This window comes from Mauremys reevesii, linkage group 3 (assembly GCF_016161935.1).
Source record: "Mauremys reevesii isolate NIE-2019 linkage group 3, ASM1616193v1, whole genome shotgun sequence".
Lineage (NCBI taxonomy): Eukaryota > Metazoa > Chordata > Testudines > Geoemydidae > Mauremys > Mauremys reevesii.
Window position 1 is genome coordinate 16,515,568 of NC_052625.1, and position 23,803 is coordinate 16,539,370.

General features: G+C 43.5%; 1 protein-coding gene across 3 annotated transcripts in view; it reads right to left on the reverse strand.

The window, feature by feature from the left end:
* Window positions 1-8,555: 8,555 nt before the first annotated feature.
* SPRED2 (sprouty related EVH1 domain containing 2) overlaps window positions 8,556-23,803 on the reverse strand; it is a 92,234-nt gene continuing 76,986 nt past the window's right edge. For 2 of the 3 annotated variants that reach the window (XM_039532474.1, XM_039532476.1), the window contains exons 5-6: window positions 12,543-12,692; window positions 8,556-11,884 (exon numbers count right to left, since the gene is read on the reverse strand). In XM_039532474.1, the coding sequence (XP_039388408.1) occupies window positions 11,231-11,884; window positions 12,543-12,692 (804 nt within the window). In that variant the 3' untranslated portion in view covers window positions 8,556-11,230. The remainder of the gene's footprint in view (window positions 11,885-12,542; window positions 12,693-23,803) is intronic. The other variant, XM_039532475.1, reaches the window with a different exon arrangement.

Genomic DNA, 23,803 nt, shown 5'->3' on the forward strand with positions numbered 1-23,803 from the left:
CTAAATAATGTAAATAATTAAACTATCACTCTTGTATGTCACTTCGATATTAGTTTACGGAAAAAACAGCTGGGATTTTTCAAAAGTGTTCGGTGCTAGCCTAACTCTGCTCCCATTGAATTCAATGGCAAAAGGTACAATTTACTCACCTACCCATAATTTTTCTGTCTCTGAAGTTAGTACTTGGTGCTCTGTGATCAGGGGCGGCTCTAGAAATCCGGCTGCCCCAAGCAGCGCGGGGCGCGCCGCGCCCCCCCCCCCCCCCGGCGGGGTCCCCTCTCCGCGCGGCTTGAGCTCCTGCCCGCCATGCCCGGCCAGGTCCGAGGGAGCCGGACGGGCGGACGCTGCGCTGCCCGCGCCGGCTCGAGCTCAAAGCGGGAGGCGGCGGACGACCGACACGCGCCGCGGCCTCTGCGTCGCGGGTCCGGCGTCCGCGGGACCCGCCGCAGGCATGCCGACGAGCCTCCCGCCCAGCCAAATGCCGCCCGCCCCCCGCCCCGCGCCGCCTGCCCGCTGCGCCGCCTGGCGCGCTGGTGTCTAGAGCCGCCCCTGTCTGTGATCCATTACATCTGGGTATTCCTCTTCTTTTTCCAAGCATAGAGGCACTGCTCTTTTTTTTTTTTTAACCTTTCTTAGTGTAGACACAGCACTCTTTTGCTGGTTCTGGCTTATACTGGTTTCACTGAATGAAATAAACTATGCAGCATAACTGCATCTACACAAGGGCTTTTCCCAGTATAGAAATGTCATTAAAAAAAATCACACCCCTAACCAAGATGGCTATACTGGCAAAAGTTTCTATACATTCTGATTAACAAACATTACGAAAGGAGTGTTGCCCCACATAGCCATCTCCAGGCAAAAACGCATGGCAAAGCAAGATCCCAAAATGAGGAAGAGGAGGTTACTTACCTGTAACTGGAGATTCTTCGAGATGTGTGGTCCCTATTGTATCCCAAATACAGGTGTGCATGCGCCCCATGTGCCGGATCCAGGCGCTTTTCTGCAGCAGTGTCTGTTGACCTGCATGGTCATCTTACATCACTGTGTGCTCCATGTGAGGTTATAGGAGACCAGGTGGGGCAACACACCCTCAGTCCCCCTCTTACGGCTGCAGAGAGAGCCCACAGCAGAGGGGAAGGTGTACGGGCATTGGAATACAAATAGGCTCCACACATCTCGAAGAACCTCCAGTTACAGGTTCCTCTTCTTTGAGTGATCGTCCCTATATGTATTCCAAACGTGGATGAGTATGGAGCAATGATCAGCTCAGAGATGGGCGTGATGATGTGATGGGTAAGGCCTGCTGCAGGATAGCCCGGCCCACAGTCCTGTCAACGGCTGCCCATTGGTCGATGGTGTAGTGCGTTGTGAAGGTGAGAATGGAGTGCCACATTGCTGCACGGCAGATCGCATGCCAGGGGATGTCTGCCAGGGAGGCGGAGGTGGTTGCGTGCACCCGCGTGCAGTGTGCCGTGTTCCTGCCGGGCAGTGTCACATTGGAGTGCACATAGCATTCTGTAATGCACTTGGGGGTGGGGGGAGAGTGAAATGCATGAGTCCTGTCCAAGTAGAAGGCCAGTGCCCTGCAGATGTCTAGGCAGTGCAGCATCCTGTCTGTGGGAGTGGTGTGCGGTTTAGGATGAAAGACCATGAGGTGGATGGACTGGTTGAGATGAAACTTGGAGACAACGTTTGGGAGGAACTGAGGGTGAAGGCACTGGGAGATCTTGTCTTTATGAAATACTATATACGGGGGGATCTGCCATCATGGCTGCCAATTTGCTGGGAAGAAGTGATGGCCACCAGGAAGAGGACCTTCATGGATAGGTGGGCAAGGGAGTATGTGGCCAGCGGTTTGAATGGAGGCCAGGTGAAGGCAGACAGCGCGAGGTTGAGGTCCTGGGAGGGCTTGGCGTGGGAAGCATCTCATCAGGCCCCTCAAAAACCAGGTACCGGTAGGGTGGGTAAACACCGATCAACTGTTCATAGGAGGGAGGAAGGTGCTGAGTGCCGCAAGGTGGATACAAATCGAGCTGAGTGTGAAGCCTGAGTTCTTGAGCTCCAGGAGGTAGTTTATGATGACAGGCTCGGAGATGGCCTGGAGGGGGAGGTGGCGGTGTTGCCCTCATAGACTGCTGCCTATTGTGTGTAAGGATATGGTGAACAGGTGATGTACTGGCATTGACTACACGTGAGCTCTATCCCAAAAAGCAGCCCGTCAGTTGGGTTGGGGTGGTGAACTCTGCCATTATCCTGGGTGAGAAAGGACCTGCAGGTTGGGGAGGCTGATCTGTGCGTGGGCCAACAGTCTGAGTACATTGGGAAACCAAAACTGTCGGGGCCAGCGTGAGGCTATATCAGGATGACCTTGACTTGGTATCATCAGATCTTGTGGAGGACCTGGGGAAGGAGAGGAACTGGAGGAAAAGCATACCAAAGGCCATTGCACCATGGAAGAAGGAGGGGGTCGCCCTTGGAGTTCTGAACCCTAGTGCAGTAGAGGGGGAACTTGAGGATTGCATGGGTGGCAAAGCGGTCCCCAAGGGGTGTGACCCAAGCGTGGCAGATGGAGCAGAGAGTGGGATTGTGGAGTTCCCACTTGTGGTTGAGATACCAGGTTCTGCTGAGTGCGTCAGCCAGAAAGTTCTGCGCCCCTGGGAGGTACACCACATGGGGTATGATGCTGTGGTGGAGACATCAGTTCCAGAGGCAGATAGCCTCTGTGCAGAGTGACAGGGATCTGGTACCGCCCTCTTTGTTTATGTATGCCATGGCGGTGGTGTTACCCAAGAGGATCTGGCCATGTTGGTCACAGAGCAGAGACAGGAACATGTGGCAGGCCCAGCAGACCACATGCAGCTCCGGTGTGTTCACATGCATGCGCGCCTCCCTGGGAGTCCACTTCCCCTGTGCGGCATGGCTGGCCAAGTGTGCTCCCCACCCTGCCACGGAGGCGTCTGTGGTGAGGGCAGCCGTGGGGATAGAGGTAATAGAGGATTGGACCCAGCTGGGGACAATCAAGGACGAGGGTGGGTGATGTGGAGCCTGCAGACTGAGAGGAGCCACAGCTGTAGGCAGTACATATGGGGCATGCGGGCAGCATCGCCATGCGGCCGAGGAGACAGAGACAGCGGCGCACCTTCGTGCCCGGGTTGTGGCGCAGGGGCTTCATGAGGGACGTGAGAGTGTTCTGCCGGGAGGAAGGCTCACACTGCGACAGAGTCCAGGTGCGCTCTGATGAAGTGGATTGTCTGTACTAGGAGAAGCACAGATTTCTCTTTGTTGACAGAGAGGACCGGTGGAGGTGGTTCGCTGCTGAGGAGCAGCTCAACTGCTGGTGTAGGTGTCTGCAGGGCTGAGAGAAGGCACTGATGGGCCGGGATCAGACTCCGCATGAGGAACTTGCAGAGGTGCAGAAGTTGAGCGTCAAGGGCCTTGACGGGAAGGATTAGCAGATATTGCAGCAGGAGACAAGGTGTGTCTTGCATAGGCAGTAGAGACAGCGCATGTGCTTGTGGAAAATGAGTGAGAGCATGAGGCGCAGTTCTTGAACCCTGGGACATGGGGTATAATCCCCTGAAAGGGTTGGGGGGGCATACGGGGCTACTATATACACAAACTAACTTATTTACAAAAGTAAGAAGCAGCAGAACTATCTATTTAGAAAGGACTGTCGTTCTCATACAGGCTACAAGTGCGAAGAGAGGATTCCAACTCCCACCATGTGGTAAGAGGGAGCTGGGGGAGTGTTGCCCCACATGGCCTCCTATAATCTCTCATGGAACACGTGGTGATATATGATGACCGTGTGGGTCAATGGCCACTGCTGAGGAAAAACGTACAGCTCCAGCGCATGACACACATGCGCACCCACTTTTTGGAATACATACAAGGACCATCGCTTGAAGAAGAATCCCAAGATGTCTCCATCTCTCCCTTTTTCTAAGGGGAAAAAAAGGAAGGATTTAAATATTTCCCCTCCAATTAGAATTTTATGCCAATTAGAGGATGCCCTGGGTCATGTCTCTCAGAGCAACAAAGTGCCCACTTCAGAGAAAGAAAAATTTACCACCAAATTGACTTTTCTCCCTTGTGAGCACTGGCTGCTCTGTGATCTGTTACAACTGGGCAGTAGCCAGCAGTAAAAACAATCTCCAAAACAATCATCAATAAAAAACTGAGCCAAGAAGAAAACCAGTTTTTATCTGCAGATGAGCTTTTATTGTTTAACTTTTGCTTTTCTTCTCCCTTCCCCCACCATATGCAAGGTGCAGGCCTCAAACTTAGCTCCTCTCCTGGCCAATGCAATTGCTAATGGGGACAGTATTTTAATAGAAAGTACAGGGAAAATCCCTCCATATATTAAAAACAAAGACGGTTCTGAGATTACCTAAAGCATCACATCGTTCTACCACTCTCCTGACAGTGTCTTGGGTGCTGCACAAAAGCGTAAGAAGTGGAGTAGGCAACAAGACTCCGCCCCAATAAAGAGCCTAAAAGCAACTCCAATATCTCTCTGGTTGAGACACACTGAGTCTTGAAATGCCCAGATCTGGGGACAGTTTCTAGATCTGAGCAGGAAGTCCACAAATTATCCTGAATATTCTCCTGTAAACAGAGAGGTTTTGACAAGAAACTCAAAGTGCTGTAGGTCTGTAGAGAGAGAATCCTGGAATAGAAATTACCTACAGACCAGGAGCTTCAAAGATGCTTAGCTAACATATTTAGGAGTCAGAGCCTATGAGTGCCTGGGCCACCATAACTGATAACTGCTTGAGGACTCAATAGTTTTAGGCAGTGTGGCTTAGTGGCTTGGGCACTGGATTAGGACTCAGGAAAGGTAGGTTCAATTCACAGCTGCTGCTTCGCTCGGTGACCTTAGGCAAGTCACTTCCCTCCCTGTCCCTCAGTTTTTCCATCGCTAAAATAGCGATATTTATACTGATCTCATCTGTAGAGCACTGAGATCCAGGAATGAAAAGCAACATAGAATAACTAGTTTTATTCTCATATATCCAACTGGCATCTGCTTAGTCAGGTGACCTACAGGCTGCTCTTACTATCCTTAGTGAGGGCTTGGTGAGCACCCAGCATACAGTGGGCACTACTGTAAACAAACAAAGTAATAAATCAACAAAATGTCCTGCTCTAGGAGCACGAAAATTTCCCTTGCTTCATTCAGGATTTTTAATGTGTACTCCAGCCTCAAAGGGCCAGGATGCCCTGAGGGGACACTATTGGTTGCTTCTTTTGAGAATGACAACCAAATTCAGAGGAAATCTTGAGAGGGAAAAGCCACTTCTTAGCTGCTTGCTACTGTAGGAAGTTGTTCTGATGAGTTTCTTGGGACAACCATTTACCTTGAATTGAATAGGGCCCATTAAAGCTCCCTCAGTGATGCAGAAGAGAATCTGGTTCTTGATTCTAGAAATTCCATGAACAATCAGGAACGTGTGTAGAATACAGCAGTACATCACCAACACAGAATAGATTTTAATCCACTCACTGTCTCATAAGTACTCATAAGGAGTACTTGGGGAGTTCCCAGGAGAAATATAAACTGCGAAATATTTCCTTAGGCAACTGTACTAGAACCAGGAATGTCTAATAGAATGTCCAGAGGCAGGCCAGATCCTGATTGAGAGGACACCAGGGAACACCTCTGAAGACAGATGAAGGCAAGGGACTTAAATAGTTGGAAGGCCCAGTCAGTATGTACAGATAATATTTTGTATCAGTGGGCCATCAAGTCTATAAGCTTTCAGTAATAGACTGGACATCAGATATATTGGTAGACTGGTAAGTCAAGGAGGGAGGAGAAGCCAAAGGCAAAGTGCAGGTAGCATTGGTGGCACTGGCAAATTGGCACATGAGGATGGGCTCCAATCCTGAAGCGAAGTTTAACAGAATGGTCTGAACTTCATGCGGAAATGGGCGTTGCACATTGTCATTCAGTCATTCAAACGAGAAATGGTCTGAAGTAAACAGGATGAAATTCAATAAGACCAAATGCAAAGTACTCCATTTAGGAAGGAACCATCAGTTGCACACATACAAAATGGGAAATGACTGCCTAGGAAGGAGTACTGCAGAAAGGGATGGGGGGGGTAGTGGTGGATCACAAAATATGAGTCAACAGTGTGCAGCTGTTGCAAAAAAAAGACATCATTGTGTGTGATGCATTATGCATGAGTATAGAGTAGAGAACTAACTCTTCTTCTCTCTCTCATACTCCTGGTGATTAGGCCTCAACTAGAACTAGATGTCCTGTTCTGGGTGCCACATTTCAGGAAGAGCGGATGGAATTGGACAAATTGAGAGAAGAGCAACAAAAATAAAAAAAAATAAAAAAAACAAAACATGATGAAGATTGAAAAAAAAAGGTGTTTTTAGGCTGGAGAAAAGAAGATTTAGGAAGGAAACCATCAGTGCACACATACAAAATGGAAAATGACTGCCTAGGAAGGAGTACTGCAGAAAAGGGATCTGGGGGTCATAGTCATCACAAGTTATGAGTCAACAGTGTAGTGTAACGCAAAAAAAAAAAATCATTCATGGGGGGATGCATTAGCAGTATTTGTAAAGAAGACATGAGAAATTCTTTCTTCTGCTGCCACTATGGTGATTAGGCCAACTCAACTATTTGTGTCCACTTCCTTGCCACATTTAGAAGGGAAAGAAAACAAATTGGAGAAAAGAAGAGAGAGAGAGAAAAAAAAAAAAATTAAAGGTAAAGAAAAAATGAGATGATGAAGAAAAAAAAAAAACTGGGTTTGTTTAGGCTGGAGAAAAGAAGACTGAGGGAGGACATGATAACAGTTTTCAAGTATGTAAAAGGTTTTTACAAGAAGGAAGAAGAAAATTTGTTTTTCTTAACCTCTGAGGATAGGACAAGAAGCAATGGTCTTAAATTGCAGCAAGGGCGGTTTAGGTTGGACATTAGGAAAAACTTCCCATCAGAGTGGTTAAGCACTTGAATAAATTGCCTAGGGAGGCTGTGGAATCTCCATCATTGGGGATTTTTAAGTACAGGTTGGACAAACACGTGTCAGGAATGGTCTAGATAATCCTTAGTCCTGCAACAAGTGCAGGGGACTGGACTAGATGATCTCTCGAGGTCCCTTCCAGTTCTATGATTCTATTCTATGTGAGCCCAGTTCAGAAGCCCCTTACTCGTGCAGTAATGCTCTATGAGCTTTAAAGCCTTGCTGAAGTGGTTTTAAAAACACCTGTACAACAAAACGGTGTGCTCTCCTCTCTCAGCGATGTGATTTTAGCATTGGATCGTAGCGTTTCTGATTGTCCACTGGAACTGGCAGGCTGATGGTAGGAGCAACTAGATACTCAGCAGAGTCGCTTAGATGAAAGCTGTCTAGCTAGGCCAAAATGGAACACACGAAGGGAAACTGGAAAGAGAAAATCTTCTACCTGCAGATTCCAGCTATTTTGGCATATGTAGTGGTGTTGGAGTCACGTCCGTCCCAGGATATTGGAGAGCTCAGCCAGGACTGGACAAAGCCCCTTCCTGGAATTATTGGGCTAAAAATCTGGCTACTGAGGCAGTCTGAAAAGGGTGGTGATGGGGGTATGTTCCTGTGCTGTGGGTTTTCCATAACCTTCGAACTTACCAGCTTCTTAGTGACACTCCTGGACGCAGTATTTCACCGCAGTCAGAATAGCAAATAGCCCCAAACCCAGCTAAGGACCTCTAGCTTGTTGCTTCCAAGACACCAGATCCTGCGTCTGAACTTCCACCCCAAACAGTTCAAAGCTTGCCTGCCACCACTGCTGCTGTTGGGAGTCAGCCAAGGCTGCCACGCTTCACCTTGCTGTACCGTGGTTCCTATGATATTAATTGGGCCTGCTACAGAAAAATCAAAACCAAACACAATGGGAAGCCTGGAGACACAAAGAGGAGAGTCCTAGGGGACTCTCCTGCTTCTTTGAGTGGAGATGAGACACTGGGAGAGAGCCAAGTCTCTGAACAGCTCCACCCGCTGGCAGTACATTGTCACTCTAGACTAGCGGGAGAGGAAACTCCATACTTGGAAAATGAGGAAGAACTCAGTTATAATAGAGCATCAGGTGCCCAAGAGGAAAAAATCCCCACTGAACCAGGGGCGGCTCTAGGCATTTTGCCGCCCCAAGCACAGCAGGCAGGCTGCAGGAGGTCCGCCGAAGCCGTGGGACCCAGCGGACCCTCCGCAGGCAAGCCGCCGAAGGCAACCTGCCTGCCGCCCTCGCGGCGACTGGCAGAGCCCCCCCCCAGTGGCTTGCCGCCCCAAGCACGCGCTTGGCGTGCTGGGGCCTGGAGCCGCCCCTGCATTGACCTCACTGGATGCAGATTTAGGCCAATGTCGAATGCAATCAAAAATTCCATGCTAACTGGAGCAATTGACATCATGTGTTCACCAGGCTTAAAAAAAAAAAAATCTTTATCTATCTCCTCCTCTCCCATGATCAGTTTTCTCTTTTGTGTCACCCGCATTAGTAACAACGCTGTCCCTGTCCCAGTTCCAGATTTGCAAATAACGTAAGCAGCATCATTTTGATACGATGTATTTATATTTACATGGACTACACTGATCATACATATTAGAAACAATAAAAAAAAGAAGTTAACTAAAATGTACATCATACACTTGTATATATATTTTTTACACAGAGGTAAAAAGGCTTATAAAAAATCAATACAACAGGGTTTTAACTTTTAGTATACAGATACATTATGGATGTAGGCTTCAGGCACTTTCATTTGTTAATGTGAGCAATAGCTTGAAAAAAACCTCTTCACAACCGAAATAAAATTTGGTTAATGTTTTGTTACCACAGATACAAAAATAAAATCTGGAGAATGTCTCTCAAATGATTGATGTCAGTATTGCAAAGCTGACTGCGAAAACACTACACACTGTTCAGCTGCAGTGTGGAGACCAATGAGAAATATTTACAAATAAAGCCTCCATTTTCTACCATTGTGCCCTTACACCATTGCCTTCACAATCCAAAGAAAATGTGTAGCAAGATCGACAAGTATTACAAAAACCAAGAGGGGTCGGGAAGAGGGATTTTTAAAAAGACAACATACATAAAGGCTTGGAGTATGTCTGATTTAGTTAAATAAATAGGGGCACTTAATAGAGACTTGACAAAAAACTGTAAGATCTCTTCGTAGTGTTGTGCTTTGTAGAGGCAAGACCTTATAGATGTTGGTTTACATGAAACAAACTTGCAAAAAAAAGATTGTTCCATCACATCTTTTTGAGGCTGGCTTGATGTTTACTAGACACCATTGAGAGATTTGTCATTTGCGATCAGGCACGAAAAATTTGTATTTCACTCAGTGAACCCAGACATGTTACACCAAGAGCAAAAATCGATCCCTTTCTATTATCATTCAATTTTTTTTACCCTAAACCCAGCAACTGCTGCAAATTAAGTTTACCAAACTCTACAGTCTAGAAGCACGTTGCATAATTAACGGATGGTTTACAAAAAGCTGTGATTAACTCTCAGAGGAACTGTTGGAACATTCTAACTCGAAAGAATGGCAAGCATCTCTTAAATCTATTTGGCAAAAATAAAGAGTTCCTTTCCTTTAAGACTGATGTCAATGTGCAATAAGAGGGAGGGAAGGGGCATGCACCCACTGGCAATTTACTGCAGAAAAAAATTATGGCAGAAACAGCAGTGCCAGCTTTGACAAGCCAATCCCTAGCTGCCTCAAAATATTCAGATTGTACTATGCTAGTTAGAGCTAACTGATCTAAATCTTTTTTTTCTTTTAATAAAAATTATTTGGCTATTCCTTGTAATATATTAGAAAAATACTCTTTTCCCAGCTAATTACAAGCCTTGTACACAAGACATGACAGTAACATTTTTTTTAAAGTATTCTCATCTTGCTGTATGCATAACATAACCCTCTGGATCCACTTTCAATATCTGGGTGGTGAGCTGGGAGGAGAAGGGTATAGGAGACACTTAGGCTCCAACCCTGCAAACGCTTACTCATATGATGAACTTTACACATGTGAGTAAGTGCTTCTAAAGTCAATGGGATCACTCACATGTATAAAAGTAGCACATGCATAAGCATTTGCAGGGTCAGGTCCTTAGTCAGGAAACGGGAGTGGTTATTACATGTAGGCTTTTTATTTTAAATACGTATTCTGAGTTACTCTAACATATGGATTTCATTGTGGATGTAAAATTCTCGTGCAGATGTATTTATTCTATAGAACAAAATGTAATTTAAATTTTTTTTTCTGCATAATCCACCACTTGTTCAATGTTTCTCAAAACCACAATGGATTATGCTACCACTTTTGTGGTTGCACTGGCTATCTTGTTAATAATTCTTTGCATAACAATGACAAGAATATTAGTGTTTTATTATCAAATAAAGACATAGCAGGGTAATGAAAAGTTCCTTTCCGTTATGTAGAATTCCAAAACTAAAGTTTTATTTGCAAAATTATATAAGAAAAAAGCCTAAATTTAAAATTTCCCTTTCAAGTATTGATCTGAAATGAATGTAGTTTGGAGGACTATCAGATTCTCAAAAGTTAACTGAAATTAAGGCTCATTTCCCATATTCACTTAGTATTTGAAATTTAACTTCGGAGAAATAATTAGTTTGCCAAAAGAAATGATTATGGACTCTAAAGAGAAACTGCAGCTTACATGAATATTTTGGCTTTAAAAAACAAACAGTGACAGCAATACTGTGTTGTGGTACAAGTTTGTTACTAGAACACCTTCTATACATACAATAACTGATCGCAGGTTAAAATACTTTCTGGGTGGGATTTCATTCCATTACACTACATTCTCAAAGTGCCAGTGCTTGCTAGGTGTAGATGGTACTGCTCCAGGCAAGCTACGGCAAGACTGATCCACATTAGAGATGTTCTAAAATCCACCACCATCCACAGTTCGTATCTCAGAGTCCTTTTAACTGAAAAAAATATAAACATGTACACGACATTCTGTTCGATTACAGATTAATAATACAAAAGTCTATGCTGTAGGTTAGTTTGTTAGAACACTTGAAGAGCAAATCGATGCAGAGTGGCCCCTGAAAAACCAAACATAAATGATCCAAGTGGTTTCTGGATTGTGTTGGGTGCACAGGCTGCATCAAAATATAAAGGATTTGAATGCTCCAAACCAACGTGCTCCTTAACTACAGGGAAAGCATAACACAATTTAAACTTGTGTGTAGTCATCCAGCTGCTTTGTGTTTCCCACCACAGCACCTGCACATAACCCCACAGTGGTAACATGCCCGAAGGGGCAAGTAACAGCACATACATGGGGCAAAGAAGGACAAGGCGATAAGGGCCATCCACCGGAGGCAAAACTTTTCATCACTGGTGTCACATGAACAAGGGTCTGTATAGTCTCCTTCTGGATCAGACATACAGTGATAGAGCATACTGTCCGCACACCACATACAGCTGACTCGACGGATGCAACTTCTGACGCGGTCTGGTGCATCCTGACACTGACCCCGCCTGTTTTCCTCATGATTGAATATGTCCCTGCAATACACGCACCGCGATCTCTCGCCATCTTCCTTCCGTCTTGGTTTGAACTTGATGGGCTGAGTCTTTATCACAGCACCTTTTATATCTTCACTCCGGTCAAAGTCTGAGCTGTCTACGTAAGGATAATTGTAATCGTGTTTTGAGGCATCACTTTTGGCAAAACGTACGTACGAGTCCACATCGTCGGTGTCGATGTACTTCCCTCGCGATGGGGCATGGCGGTAGTCCTCATAACCTGTCATCCAAATCTTTTCCCGAGGGTTAATGCGCACAATCTCCTCATCATCATCTGGAAAGCTGACGTGTCGATAGGACCTTGGCACTGACTGCTGGAGAAAAGGCAAACAGTTTATTTTTCTATCAATGACTGGCAGAGGCTTTTGACATTTTTGATCAAGTGTTACTAAGCATCATTAGTGCATTTGGGAAAGAAATTTTAATCAGTGTTTTCTTAGTTTTTTTAAAAATTTCTCTTGATCATGCACATTATTAAAATGATAAAATTAACTTAATTTTCTTTTCTTTTTTGTATGCTAAGCTTTGATTAAACAAAATAGATTAACCATCTTGCACTTTATATTGTGCCTCACTTTCTGCACTAACACGGTGGGAACAACCTTTTACATGCTGTGACTCTACGTCGCAACAGAAAATAGTTTCAGAACCTGCATCCCATTTAGACATAAAGAAAGGCATGTTGCTCACTATGCCCCCTGTCTCCCACCCCGCCACACATATTTGTAACCACCACAGGTACAGAGCCCCAAGTTAAAAATCCACATGCCAGCTCAGTGCTGCAGTTGTCTGTTGCAGCCAGCACAGGTGAATGTTCAAATTCCAATTTAAAAAAAACCCAACCTCCTTTTCCAGTGAAAACTTTTAAAAACAAAATTCGTAAGTCTCTTAATATTAGACTATTTAAGAACGTGATGCTTGAACTTTCTCACAGTATCCCTTTAAGTAAGCAGCAATTAATAAGAAGCTCACTTGTTCTAGTTGGTAGTGGTCAGAGCTATACTGGTCATGAATGTGGCCATGAGTGCAAATTCTGCGATGTTCGCAGGATGTGGGAGAGGCTACTATCCGCAGCGGCTGTTCCCTTTTTTGAGAAGAATTAGAAGAGCTGTCTGTAGCATTCTATTTTAAAATAGAAGGAAAAGATAATTAATTCATACATCCATATATTACTGCATATAGTTTTGATGCACATGAGGCCACTCAGACATCTGCAATATTGGCAACACGCAAAAGCAAACACCATTATACATGTAATCTGCCCCTAAATTCTAGAAAAGAGCATATGGATCTATATGTAGGTCATAGAAGTTGCTACCACAGACAGAAAATACAGTATGCCATAGCCTATGAGTGCTTGGTGAGAGAACACAATTTCTATTTGCCTGGCATATTATTTGTTGTAACGTACATTAGAAAGCAGGATGTTCATTCTATAACTCCTTCTGGATGGCAAAAATTAGCTGATTGCATCATTTAAAGGAATTTAAATAGGATGCATTCAGACAATGTTAGGTCCAACTAACTGATTTATACACACAGACTAGATAGTCAGGCTGCAGAAGATTTAGTAATGGCCTTTTGCAGGTTTAAAAAAAAAGTCAAGTGGAAGCTTCTTTGCAGTTCTCTAAGGCCACGTTTACACTTACCTGCTGGGTCGACGCGGCGAGTTCGACTGCTCGGAGTTCGAACTATCGCGTCTGATCTAGACGCGATAGTTCGAACCCCGGAAGCGCTAGTTCGAACTCCGGTACTCCACCGCGGCAGGAGGAGTTGCCGGAGTCGACCTTGGAGCCGCGGAGTTCGCTTCCGCGGCGTCTGGACGGTAAGTAAGTCGAACTAGGGTAGTTCGAATTCAGCTACGTTATTCACGTAGCTGAATTCGCGTACCCTAGTTCGACCCCCGACCTTAGTGTAGACCAGGGCTAAGAATTTGCCTAACTCTAATGGGTCACAAACTACTTACATAAAATGATCAACTTTTTAAAGCTATTTTTTTAAAGTTCTCACCAATCTCAAAATTCAATGGATATTCTTTAATTTTCAAAAGATACGTCCAGTGTCCTTCTAGCCCAGATCTTGCCTAGAGTCCTGAAGTTTTTTGGGTCTGATACTACTGCAATGAGTATCTCAACAAATGGGTGATACTGCATCAAGATCTATCACAAGACCTGCAGGTTCATATTAAGATTATTTCTCCTGCAAGAGAAATTCCAAGGGGTCTTAACCAGAATCTCTATTTGATCATAGATTTGAGGATATAACATATAACTTCATTTGCAAACTTGATTAAGAATTCTGAATCTGATATGAAAACAATATGCCCACTATATCGATTCAGACCATCCATTGAACCTGTTTCAGAAACTGGTCCAACTTTGTATCATATATAATCCGGAGAGTGATTTATTTAACAAGTTCTACAAGTTCTCCCCCACTTGCATGAAATCCTTCATTGTATCAGCACTGAAACTGGCAGAAGTACCAGTACACTTCATTGCACCCGTTCGCACCCCATCCAAGAAGCATCGGGAGAGTGGAAGGAACGGATGGCAAGAGAAGTCACAAACATTGCCTAGATACCAATGAGAAACACTGTACTGTAGCATAAGCCTGGAGTTGTATCGATGCAGGTGTCTTGAAGTGTCAGAGAAAAATCCCTGCAGGATAACAATTCACGGCCAACAAGAGTATGAAGTTGTTAATTAGTATACAGCCCGTCACCATTCTTTTGCCTCCCATAATGCCATGGCATATTATTTTAAAAAGCATTTTATGCTGCAACTCATGTATGAGCTGGGATTTGTGTTGACTGTGCGATAGCAGTCTTCCCTCTCACTTCAGTCATTGCATGCCATCAATACGCTTCTTGGGGATGCATTTAGAGACATGTGTGCCTCTGGGGCCATTTCACTGAAGGTGGCGCAAAAGTGTGCTACACTATTCCAAACCATCGCTAGAGAGGTCTGTAGGAGGAACAATATTCTTCCTCAGAGCCATCTAGAAGCAGTTCAGTTCCATTAGTTCATGAAGGTAGACCGTCAAACCTGAAATGGAAGGAGGCAACACTCTGTCCACAACATGAGTATACATTTCAGTACTCCCCCACCTCCACTCATCTCAAACACTAGGACTGCTGAAGAAGCTGAACTGCTAATCCCATGGCACAGTCCCATGACACTCATTGGTGACCAAAAAATCCCAGGCTGTTTCAGGCTTGTTATCCACATGAACGCTGAAGTCCCCAAGCACTATTATTAAATACTGGGGTAAGTGAAAATGTGAGTTACACACATTTATAAAAGGAGTTTGTGATAATGTGTCAGATACGGTTGCTGGGAAAGAAAATACAAATTATCCAGTTTCTGTGTGAAAAGATCTCTATTATAACTCTCCAGTAGGTTTACTTTAAAAAAAAAATGCTTAACTTACATTTCCTTCTCAGAATTTGAGACATTCCTTTTTAAAATGACTCAGTCATTTAAAACGTTAAAAGCCTAGTCAATATATGTCATTAGTAAAGACTAGTGTGTTAATCATTTACTACACTTCATTTCCCACTACATGTCTTTGTTGCTCAAGAATGGCTAATCAGGTGTCTGAGTAATATCCTGAGATAAGCGCCCATCATGAACAAGATGTGAAACGACTACTCCCCTACGGGGACAAAACTGGACTGGTCACTTTGCCTCTGCTGGCTTTTCAGAATAGTTTCGCCATCTGTGATGCAATATACAGGATGAATATATAAAGAAATTTGAAAGACTCATGCTGAAAACATGAAGCAATGCAATATGAGGCAGTGTCAGAAGTCAGCTGCTCAAGGGAAATAATGAAAGCCTTATCACTTGGGATTTTTAAAAGCAGACTGAATAGGGCACTAAAAATGTGTAGTGTCAAAAATGATTCTTGAATGATGCAATAAGCCTTTCTAGATTTTATGATTCCACAACATAAAAGTAATCATGCTTTTAAACTTGGTCAGGAGATAAAAGAATAATAGCCTAAACAATCTGAATCTATATTACATTAGCTTGGTCTTTTTTTTTTTTTAGCATAAAACATCACTAGCTGACCAATTCTCTGTGTTGCTTCACACTGCTTTGCTCACTTCCCTGTGCTATGCAGTCCCATCTGCTGAATCACCCATGTTTGGTTGGGAATGTGGGTAGAGACAGAATATCCCCTTCTCTCTGCCCATCTCATTCTTGTCGCTGAAGTGTCCCAGAGCCCCACCAGCCACCACAATTCTCAGACAGCAGGAAGATGCATTGAGACACTCCAACATCTTTCCCTCAGCCTCCCTTTTCAAGTTGGGAAGGAGGAGCAAAAGTAATCATTCCTTTTCATAAACAAGTTATTCCTCTTCCTACCAACCTCCAAGTATCCACAGGCAGGGCCGGCTCCAGGCATCAGCCCAGCAAGCAGGTGCTTAGGGTGGCCAACGGAGAGGGGCGGCACATTCGGCTCTTCGGCGGTAATTTGGCGGCGGGTCCCTCACTCCCTCTCAGAGCGAAGGACCAGCCACTGAATTGCCGCGGAAGACTGAAGCGGCGGTGGTAGCGCTGCAGATCGCGGCTTTTTTTTTCTTTTTTTTTGCTGCTTGGGGCGGCAAAATCCCTGGAGCCGGTCCTGTCCACAGGGAGCAGTGGTGTTTAGGGGAGGAGCCACTCTCTGAGGCTCCATTTTGTGTGTGTGTACATGAGAGCGAGAGAGAGAGAGAGGGAGAGACACACACAGACAGACAGAGACTCTGACAGAGAGACAAAGACGGGGCTAAGGAAAATGAGTCTTTTCTCTCCCCTCCCCCCTCTTTGGTCAAGGTAGTTAATTTGTATTGATGCAGGTGCCTTAAAGTGTCAGGAAAGACTGTCACTACAGGATAACACACACAAAGATGGGTGCACAGCAGGGTGAATAAGGATGACTGCATGGCTAATATCCTCTAGAGAGAGTAATTTTGAGGCCTATGGAGAGCTGCAGAGCCAACTGGTCTTCATTCCCAAACAGGAGCAATAGTGGGCGATCAATCATTAGGACAATGTACCCTGCCCTCCAAGGGAGAGGCTGTTTCAGCAGTAAGGCTGGCCAGGAGGGGACAAAGATCTAATGGGTCAGGAGATGCCAAGCTCTCTTGGCTTGACAGCTTCCTCTAACTGCCTACACATCTGTGAGGATCTCCTATGTGGAATCTTTGTGTATTTACTATAGTCAGATGCAGTAATTTGAGGGGAGTAGCACAAGCTATTTCTTTTTATAGGACTCGCTTTATCCAGTTGGATCATTGGGGCGGGGGGGAATTGAAATGGCAACACCATGAAAGAAAAAATCACAATACCTGGGCACATAAAATAAATGACTGAACAACTATTGGATTAAAGCAGCAAAGAATCCTATGGCACCTCATAGACTAACAGACGTTTTGGAGCATGAGCTTTCATGGGTGAATACCCACTTCGTCGGATGGGTTAAGTTTGTGTCTGCAGTTTCTCTGCAGACAATCCCTATGGTTTACACTATTTTAATATGTGTAGTTTGTGCACAATTTCAATGGCACAATCGGGGTGCAACCATCTTTCCAATGAAATCACGAGATGTCATCCTCCCAAGATTCCTTCAGTTAAATCTTATAAGAGCAAGTCCCCAATTTTGGATGAAGCTCTCAGGAAAAGACAAGTGCTTTTGCACTTTTGATGTTGGTGGAAGTGAGGGGAGAAGAAAATATTTGCTTCTTGTATCACACCACACCAGTTCCTCCCTCATCAATGAGATTTTACAGAAATAACCCCCCCACCCACCAAGAAATATTTTGCAGAATCAGATTTTCAAGTCACATCTAACGTATTTTTTGTGCTTGTAGAAAGTCCAGGTTGAAAATCCCTTGAGAATTTGGGCTGTAAGAGATTACAAAAAAAAAGAAATAAGAAAAAAATTGTAAAAATGATTTCAGGCAACAACACAGGCAAATGTAAGTGACAAAAAATAAAATAAAACTAGTCGAAGAACATATTTTTGCCAATAACTTGTAAGGTAAGTGGTTATTGTATAATCCTAAAGTGATGCTGCATAAGGACAGATTTAAGAAAAAGGTTGTACATTTAGAACATATGACTACACAACTGCAGTAATATACAGAAACGTGAAGCAAATGTGAGATTATCTTTCCATGGAGTTCAGAGAAGATTTGAGTGTAAACAGATAATGGTGGTTACAGTAAGCATGGGTTCTGATTTTCTAAAACAGGAATAGGACTACAATTTCTTAAATGATTGGACAGTTTCCTATACAAATAGCAAAATATAAGTTTTGCAAGAATACCTTTTTGACTGTTGGAGTGGTAACATATAGTGGCAAAATTACTCCCATGACTGCTGTGTTAAATCAGCATAATTTAATGCAAAATTAATATGGATTCTGTGCACAATATTTTCTGATTAAACTGCATCTTAGTCTGCTTCTAGCATTATCAAGTTCTCTCTTATGTTGTACAAGGCTTGATTAAGGCTCCCTCACACTACCAGTGTGGTAGAAGGGGGCTTAGTATCTATGAGAATCCAGAACGTGAGCAGTTTAATTAGAATGGTACATGGTGTCAAATGTGCATAGGGTAAAAGCTCTGAGCTTTTTTCTGTGTTCTTTAAATACTCTTGACTAATTGTCAGTGATCCGAGGTGTCAGACATGTCTCTTAAAAGCAGAGGACAGAAAATTTTTTTTGTTGTGAAAACTCTAAACAAACAAATTTTAAAGTAAGAAATTTGCAGGTTAAAGCCACCATTCTAATACGATCTATAATCATCTTTTATGTTGTACGTTCTCATATCCTGGACACATTTGGTAAGGAAAGGTCTCACTTTCTAACTTTCAAGAACTTGATATAAAAGGAGCAGTGAAAACAGTTATATGGGATGTTGTTCAGAGGTATGCTGACAGCAGTGGCTAAAGCTATCGCATGTTACAGTGATGAGTGTGGTACGACAACCTAGACATAAAAGAATGTTCTTTCAACCTACCAGTTCTGTTTATGAGACTCCGGAGATTCTCTCGTTATTTGGGCATCTCCTGTTTCCTTCTCTTTGTGCCTTGCCTCTGCCTTAATAGATTTCTCAATAGTGAGATTAACTAGATAATTTCACTGGGAACATGGACATTGTCATGTACCTTAAAAATCACACCCTTTCCCTCTTCAAAATCTTTGGTGGTTGTTTAACTTAACCCTCTGTGCAAAGATGGAGAGCCTGCCCTTGTGAGGAGAGGGTACTTACTGCATGGTAACAAGCTTTGTAGTGTTGCCACACTGCATCGTTAGTATGTTAGTAAGTGCACAAGCAAGTGCTTTCAGTAGTTAATTTTTCCAGGCCTCGAAAGAGCATTCTGGTGATAGCTTATGACAATCTGTAGAATCAAGTGCTGAGTCGGCACATTCCCATTTACAGAGATTTGCTTCAAGGTTAGCAAAGACACCCCTTTTAGAGCTGATGGTAGGCCAGGCCTATTCAGGTGACTAAACACCCAGTGTTACTTAGGCTTACCTTTCAGAAATCTGTATGAACACTACCAAGGCAAGAGGAACTAATTGGGAAAAGAACACTAGTGGGCGTGCACGCACGTACAGAGAATGAGTAACTTTGTTCTGTGTCCGTCTGCTGGTAGAAGCATATAACACAAGAGATAATTCTACAAAACTTGCTATTTGGTGGCAACTGTCATTCCAAGAAAAACTGGAATTAAAAAACCTCAACAAAACTAAGTTAGCTGAGCTAAAAAATTGAGCATCCACCCCCACATTAAAGCGGTTGCTCTTCATAACTTTAAATAAACCCCATGCATTCAGCTGATATTTTAAGTCAATAAGGGGGTCATTTATTTAATTATAACTATCCACATTATTTTAGCTGGAATCCATCACCAAAATAGAACTCAACAGCTGATGCAAACTTTTTAAATACTCTCACTGCATGCCTTGCAAATATGTCAAGCTTTGTTTAAAAAGGCAGTAGTATTTATTTATTACTAACTTATCTTTTTGCAGAAATAAGCAAAGGAGGATGAAGTAACTGTCTACGTATAATTACTTCAGATTTGATTTTCATGAAACATTTACAAGATGCAGGGAAATCAGGCCCTTGACAAATCTCATGAAGCAGGTAGATGAGGGAGGAGGGTTATTAGATGCAGTCATTTACAATGGATTTCTACACTATGCAGAGTTACATTTTCAGTCTCCCACACTCAAATATCCAATGGCACGTATTCTTCTCCTCCATCTATTAGCAAAACATCTACAGAAAAAGTTGATTACCATGAAATATTACAGTAACCCTCTTCCACTTCCTCCTCCTCTTTTGGTGTGGTTCACTAAGGATCAAATAGAAGTGTTTGCCACGAAAAGAAATCGCTCTAGGTTTTTTAATTTTTTTTTTCTGGTTGCTGACATCAAAACACATTCATTGTTTAGTTTTAGTAAAACGCTGCAAAGAGATTTTCGTCCTCCTTTGAGAACTTTCTGCAACATTTAAGAGAATAAAACTAAATTACGGTTGGTTTAACAACTCTCATGTGTACATTTCCAAGAAGACTAAAGTCTCTGCATGTTTTCGTCAAGTTACAAGAGACAATGGGAATCAAACCAGATTTGTCTGTGTTTAAATAGCATGTGGAAATTATAACCTCTCTCCTGAAGAGTGGTGGTTAGATAGTCATTTGCCCTGTGGTTCTGAATCAACCCTCTTCCTGTCATCACTAAGACAGATGGCCCAAGCTAGCACCAGGAGGCAAATTCCCCTCCCCCCACTTTAAATTACAGAGGCCAGGATGCCGTGGCCAGGCAGAGCTTCATCCACTAATTCCAGATTCCACTTCCCTCCAGCATTCTCCTCAGGCTTCACTAACATTGTTGTGTTATACATTGAATAGCAATTCCCTAATCCTTTTTACTGTGGTAACAGGAAGTTGTCAATCATCTCCTTGTCAGGCTGCCAAGGCTGCCTCTCTTTCAAACCATGTTTACATGCTAAGTTTGGCCAGCTCAGTGTGTCACCTTCAAGAGCAGAAGGCAGAACTGAATGACGAGCAAGAAGCAGAAATGTCTGACGGCTCCTCTGCACTGATTGCTAGCTCTCTTAATTCTAACATACATGCCCCAGAGCCAAGGAAATGAATGACGTCTGTTTGAACACATCAGAAGACTGGATCGCCATTTACAAATCTATCTTAGTTATATGTAATACATAACAGAAGTTTTCAGCCTTTACTATGTAGTGAAATTTTCAAGTATCTTAAGAACCAAAAGAGAAAACAAAACAAAAAAATGTGTATGCATTTTACAGTTTAGATATTAGTGTAAAGAGCTGTGCCCATAGATTAAAAAGAATCCTGACTGGAGGGCAGAATCAGATAAACCCTATCTTACATGTAGAACTATTATCGTTCCTGTTACTGCCAGCAGTTTGGCTATGTTACTGTTACTCTACTCTCACTCACCTAATATATCTATTTCAGGATGCATAGCGATCATACATACTCTTCTGGGTAAACTCTGCAGGATTTAAGGAGGGGCAGAAGGCTATAACTGTTGACCCACGGTCCACACAAGATTACAGAACCAAGAGGACATCTAGTCCATCCCTGACTGATGTTGGTCTAACCTGTTCTTAAAAACGTCCAGTGATGGAGCTTCCACAGCCTCCGTAGGTAACCTATTCTAGTGATTTAATTACATACAAAGTATCTTACAAATAACGTTCTCTCCTCCCCCACATCCTCCCCCACACCTTCCCACCCAAACAAAACAAAGCAATGGGATTTATTACTTTAACCAGCTGTGACCCACATACATTTTAGCAACAACACACAAAGGGCTTGTCTAAACTAGGATAAAAAGATGTATTTCAGAAATGTGTTGGCCAACATGTTTTAATACACTAGAGCAGTGGTCCCCGAACTGAGGGGTGCATCCCCCTAGGGGGGCAGAGAGGGACATTGGGGTGGGGGTGCACAGCGGAGCCTGGGCCAGCCCCCACTAGGAGCGAAGAGGGAGTGCCACTCAGCTTCACTCTGCCCCTAGCCCAGCCCAGCTCCGGTCCCAGCCACAGCTCCACTCCGCCCCCTGCTTTGCCCCCAGCCCAGCTCTGCCCTCATTCCCTCTCTGCTCCCAACCCAGCTCCGCCTCTAGCCCCAGCTCCTCCCCCATCCTCAGTTCTGCCCCGGGCTCCGCCATCAGCCCAAGCTCCTCTGCTGATCCAACTGTGCAGTAATAGCGGGGGAGCAGATACATGATGTCCGCTTCATTCTCTCATACCTACTATAAAAATAGAAAACTTCCACACAACCTCCTCTTCTCCACTCCAAAAACCCCATGCTTAAAATCAGACCCACAATTATTTAAACGAACCAACAAGAGATTTGGACTGCCACCCTTAACTATACTCTTTCTGTCTACATAGTGCACAGGTCCCCTGGGTAATTTTAAATAGCAGAGACAGATTGGACAGAGTTACAAAGTCAGATTCTCCAGTCTGCCAAGTTCATGTGTAATGCTTATGCAGCACAAAATGAACTGAAAGTGGCTGGAGACTGCTAAGTTGCCCCTTTCTCCAACCAGGGCCGGCTCCAGGTTTTCTGCTGCCCCAAGCGGGGGAAGAAAAAAAAAAAAAGCCGCGGCAGCGCAATTGCAACGCTCCACTCTTCGGCGGCAATTCGGTGGCAGGTCCTTCACTTCAAGAGGGACCCGCCGCCGAATTGCCGCTGAAGACCCGGATGTGCCGCCCCAATAGCGGACGGTATTGACCGCCCCAAGCACCTGCTTCTTTAGCTGGTGCCTGGAGCTGGCCCTATCTCCAACCATGTTTCTACCCACCTCAGAACTTGCCTGTCAGTGTAACTGGAGGCTTGGGGCGTCAGAGTTTGTATATCTTCATAAAGTTTTAGCTACTGCAGTGTTCAAAATCAAAGTCCCACATTCAACAAGCATCATTCAGGATCACCTTGTGATAAACCAAGTGTGAGTACATGCCCTTTTCAATTGTCAGTGGTTGAGTGCAAGGGTGTTAAAAACCACAACTGTGGCAAAAGAAAAACAAAACTAAGACAAGCTGGAAATACCCATTCCCACTGCCTGGTTTGCATGGAGAGAGGTGTTAAAACTAACACAAAAGTGTTTTGAGGCTAGATCTCAGATTTAAGTAGGGTCATTTCAGTACAGACATTTGCACTTACAAATTATTTTTCCAAACTAGAGAAATCAAGACACTTTCAAGCAACTGATGTATGAAAGTGTGACTTTGCTACAATACATTCATTCAGAACACAGATTTATTCACCTAGGCGAGAGACTACAACTTTGAAAATGGCGACTGTTCAATTCATTTTGACCTCCGGCAGCATTCACAGCACAGGCCGAACTATGTACTTTATGATCTGAAGGAAGATGCATTTTTCTTTTATTAATTTTATCAGTTTAGAAATCTCAGATATAGGAGCATTACTCATGTGGTGGTTCCTGGTATTCTGAAGAATACCTGATTGCTTCCAATTACAATTACTGTATATATAATAAAGCAATTAAATGTAATACACAAAACCAAAACAATCAGCATACTACTGCCATAGCCAGTTAACCTGAGGTGCTAGGCTCATGGGTCTGGCAGGGCGTTCCTCATTAAAAAACTACCCCCAAATTCCCACACTGGCAGTTAAATAAAAAAAAGGCAAACAATATAAAATGATGCTTAACTGGCACATCTTATTACAATGCTTAAATGTTTTGGCAAGATACAACTGTAAGGAAACTTACATCACTGCAAGAGATCACTTTTCAATTTCCTACAGGATATATCACTGTCCTACTGCAAACCTGACTGCACATGTGTATGGGAAGATAGAGAGCTAGGAAATGCACTATAAAACTGTTTTTAGAGAAGAGAACTAGAGGCAACAGAAGTTGCTTCTTTTAGGTAAAGGAAAAGTAGTTTAGCACAACTAACAACTACTATGAATTATGGAAAAACTGCATGTTAGCATTTGTTTTCAATGCTTAATTTGTAAGCAAATCCGTAAATAATATCTACAGTCTACACACTCTTTCTAGTACAGTAGAACCTCAGAGTTACGAACACCTTGGGAATGGAGATTGTTCGTAACTCTGAACAAAATATTTTGGTTGTTCTTTCAAAAGTTTACAACTGAACACTGGTTTAATACAGCTTTGAAACTTTACTATCAGAAGAAAGATGC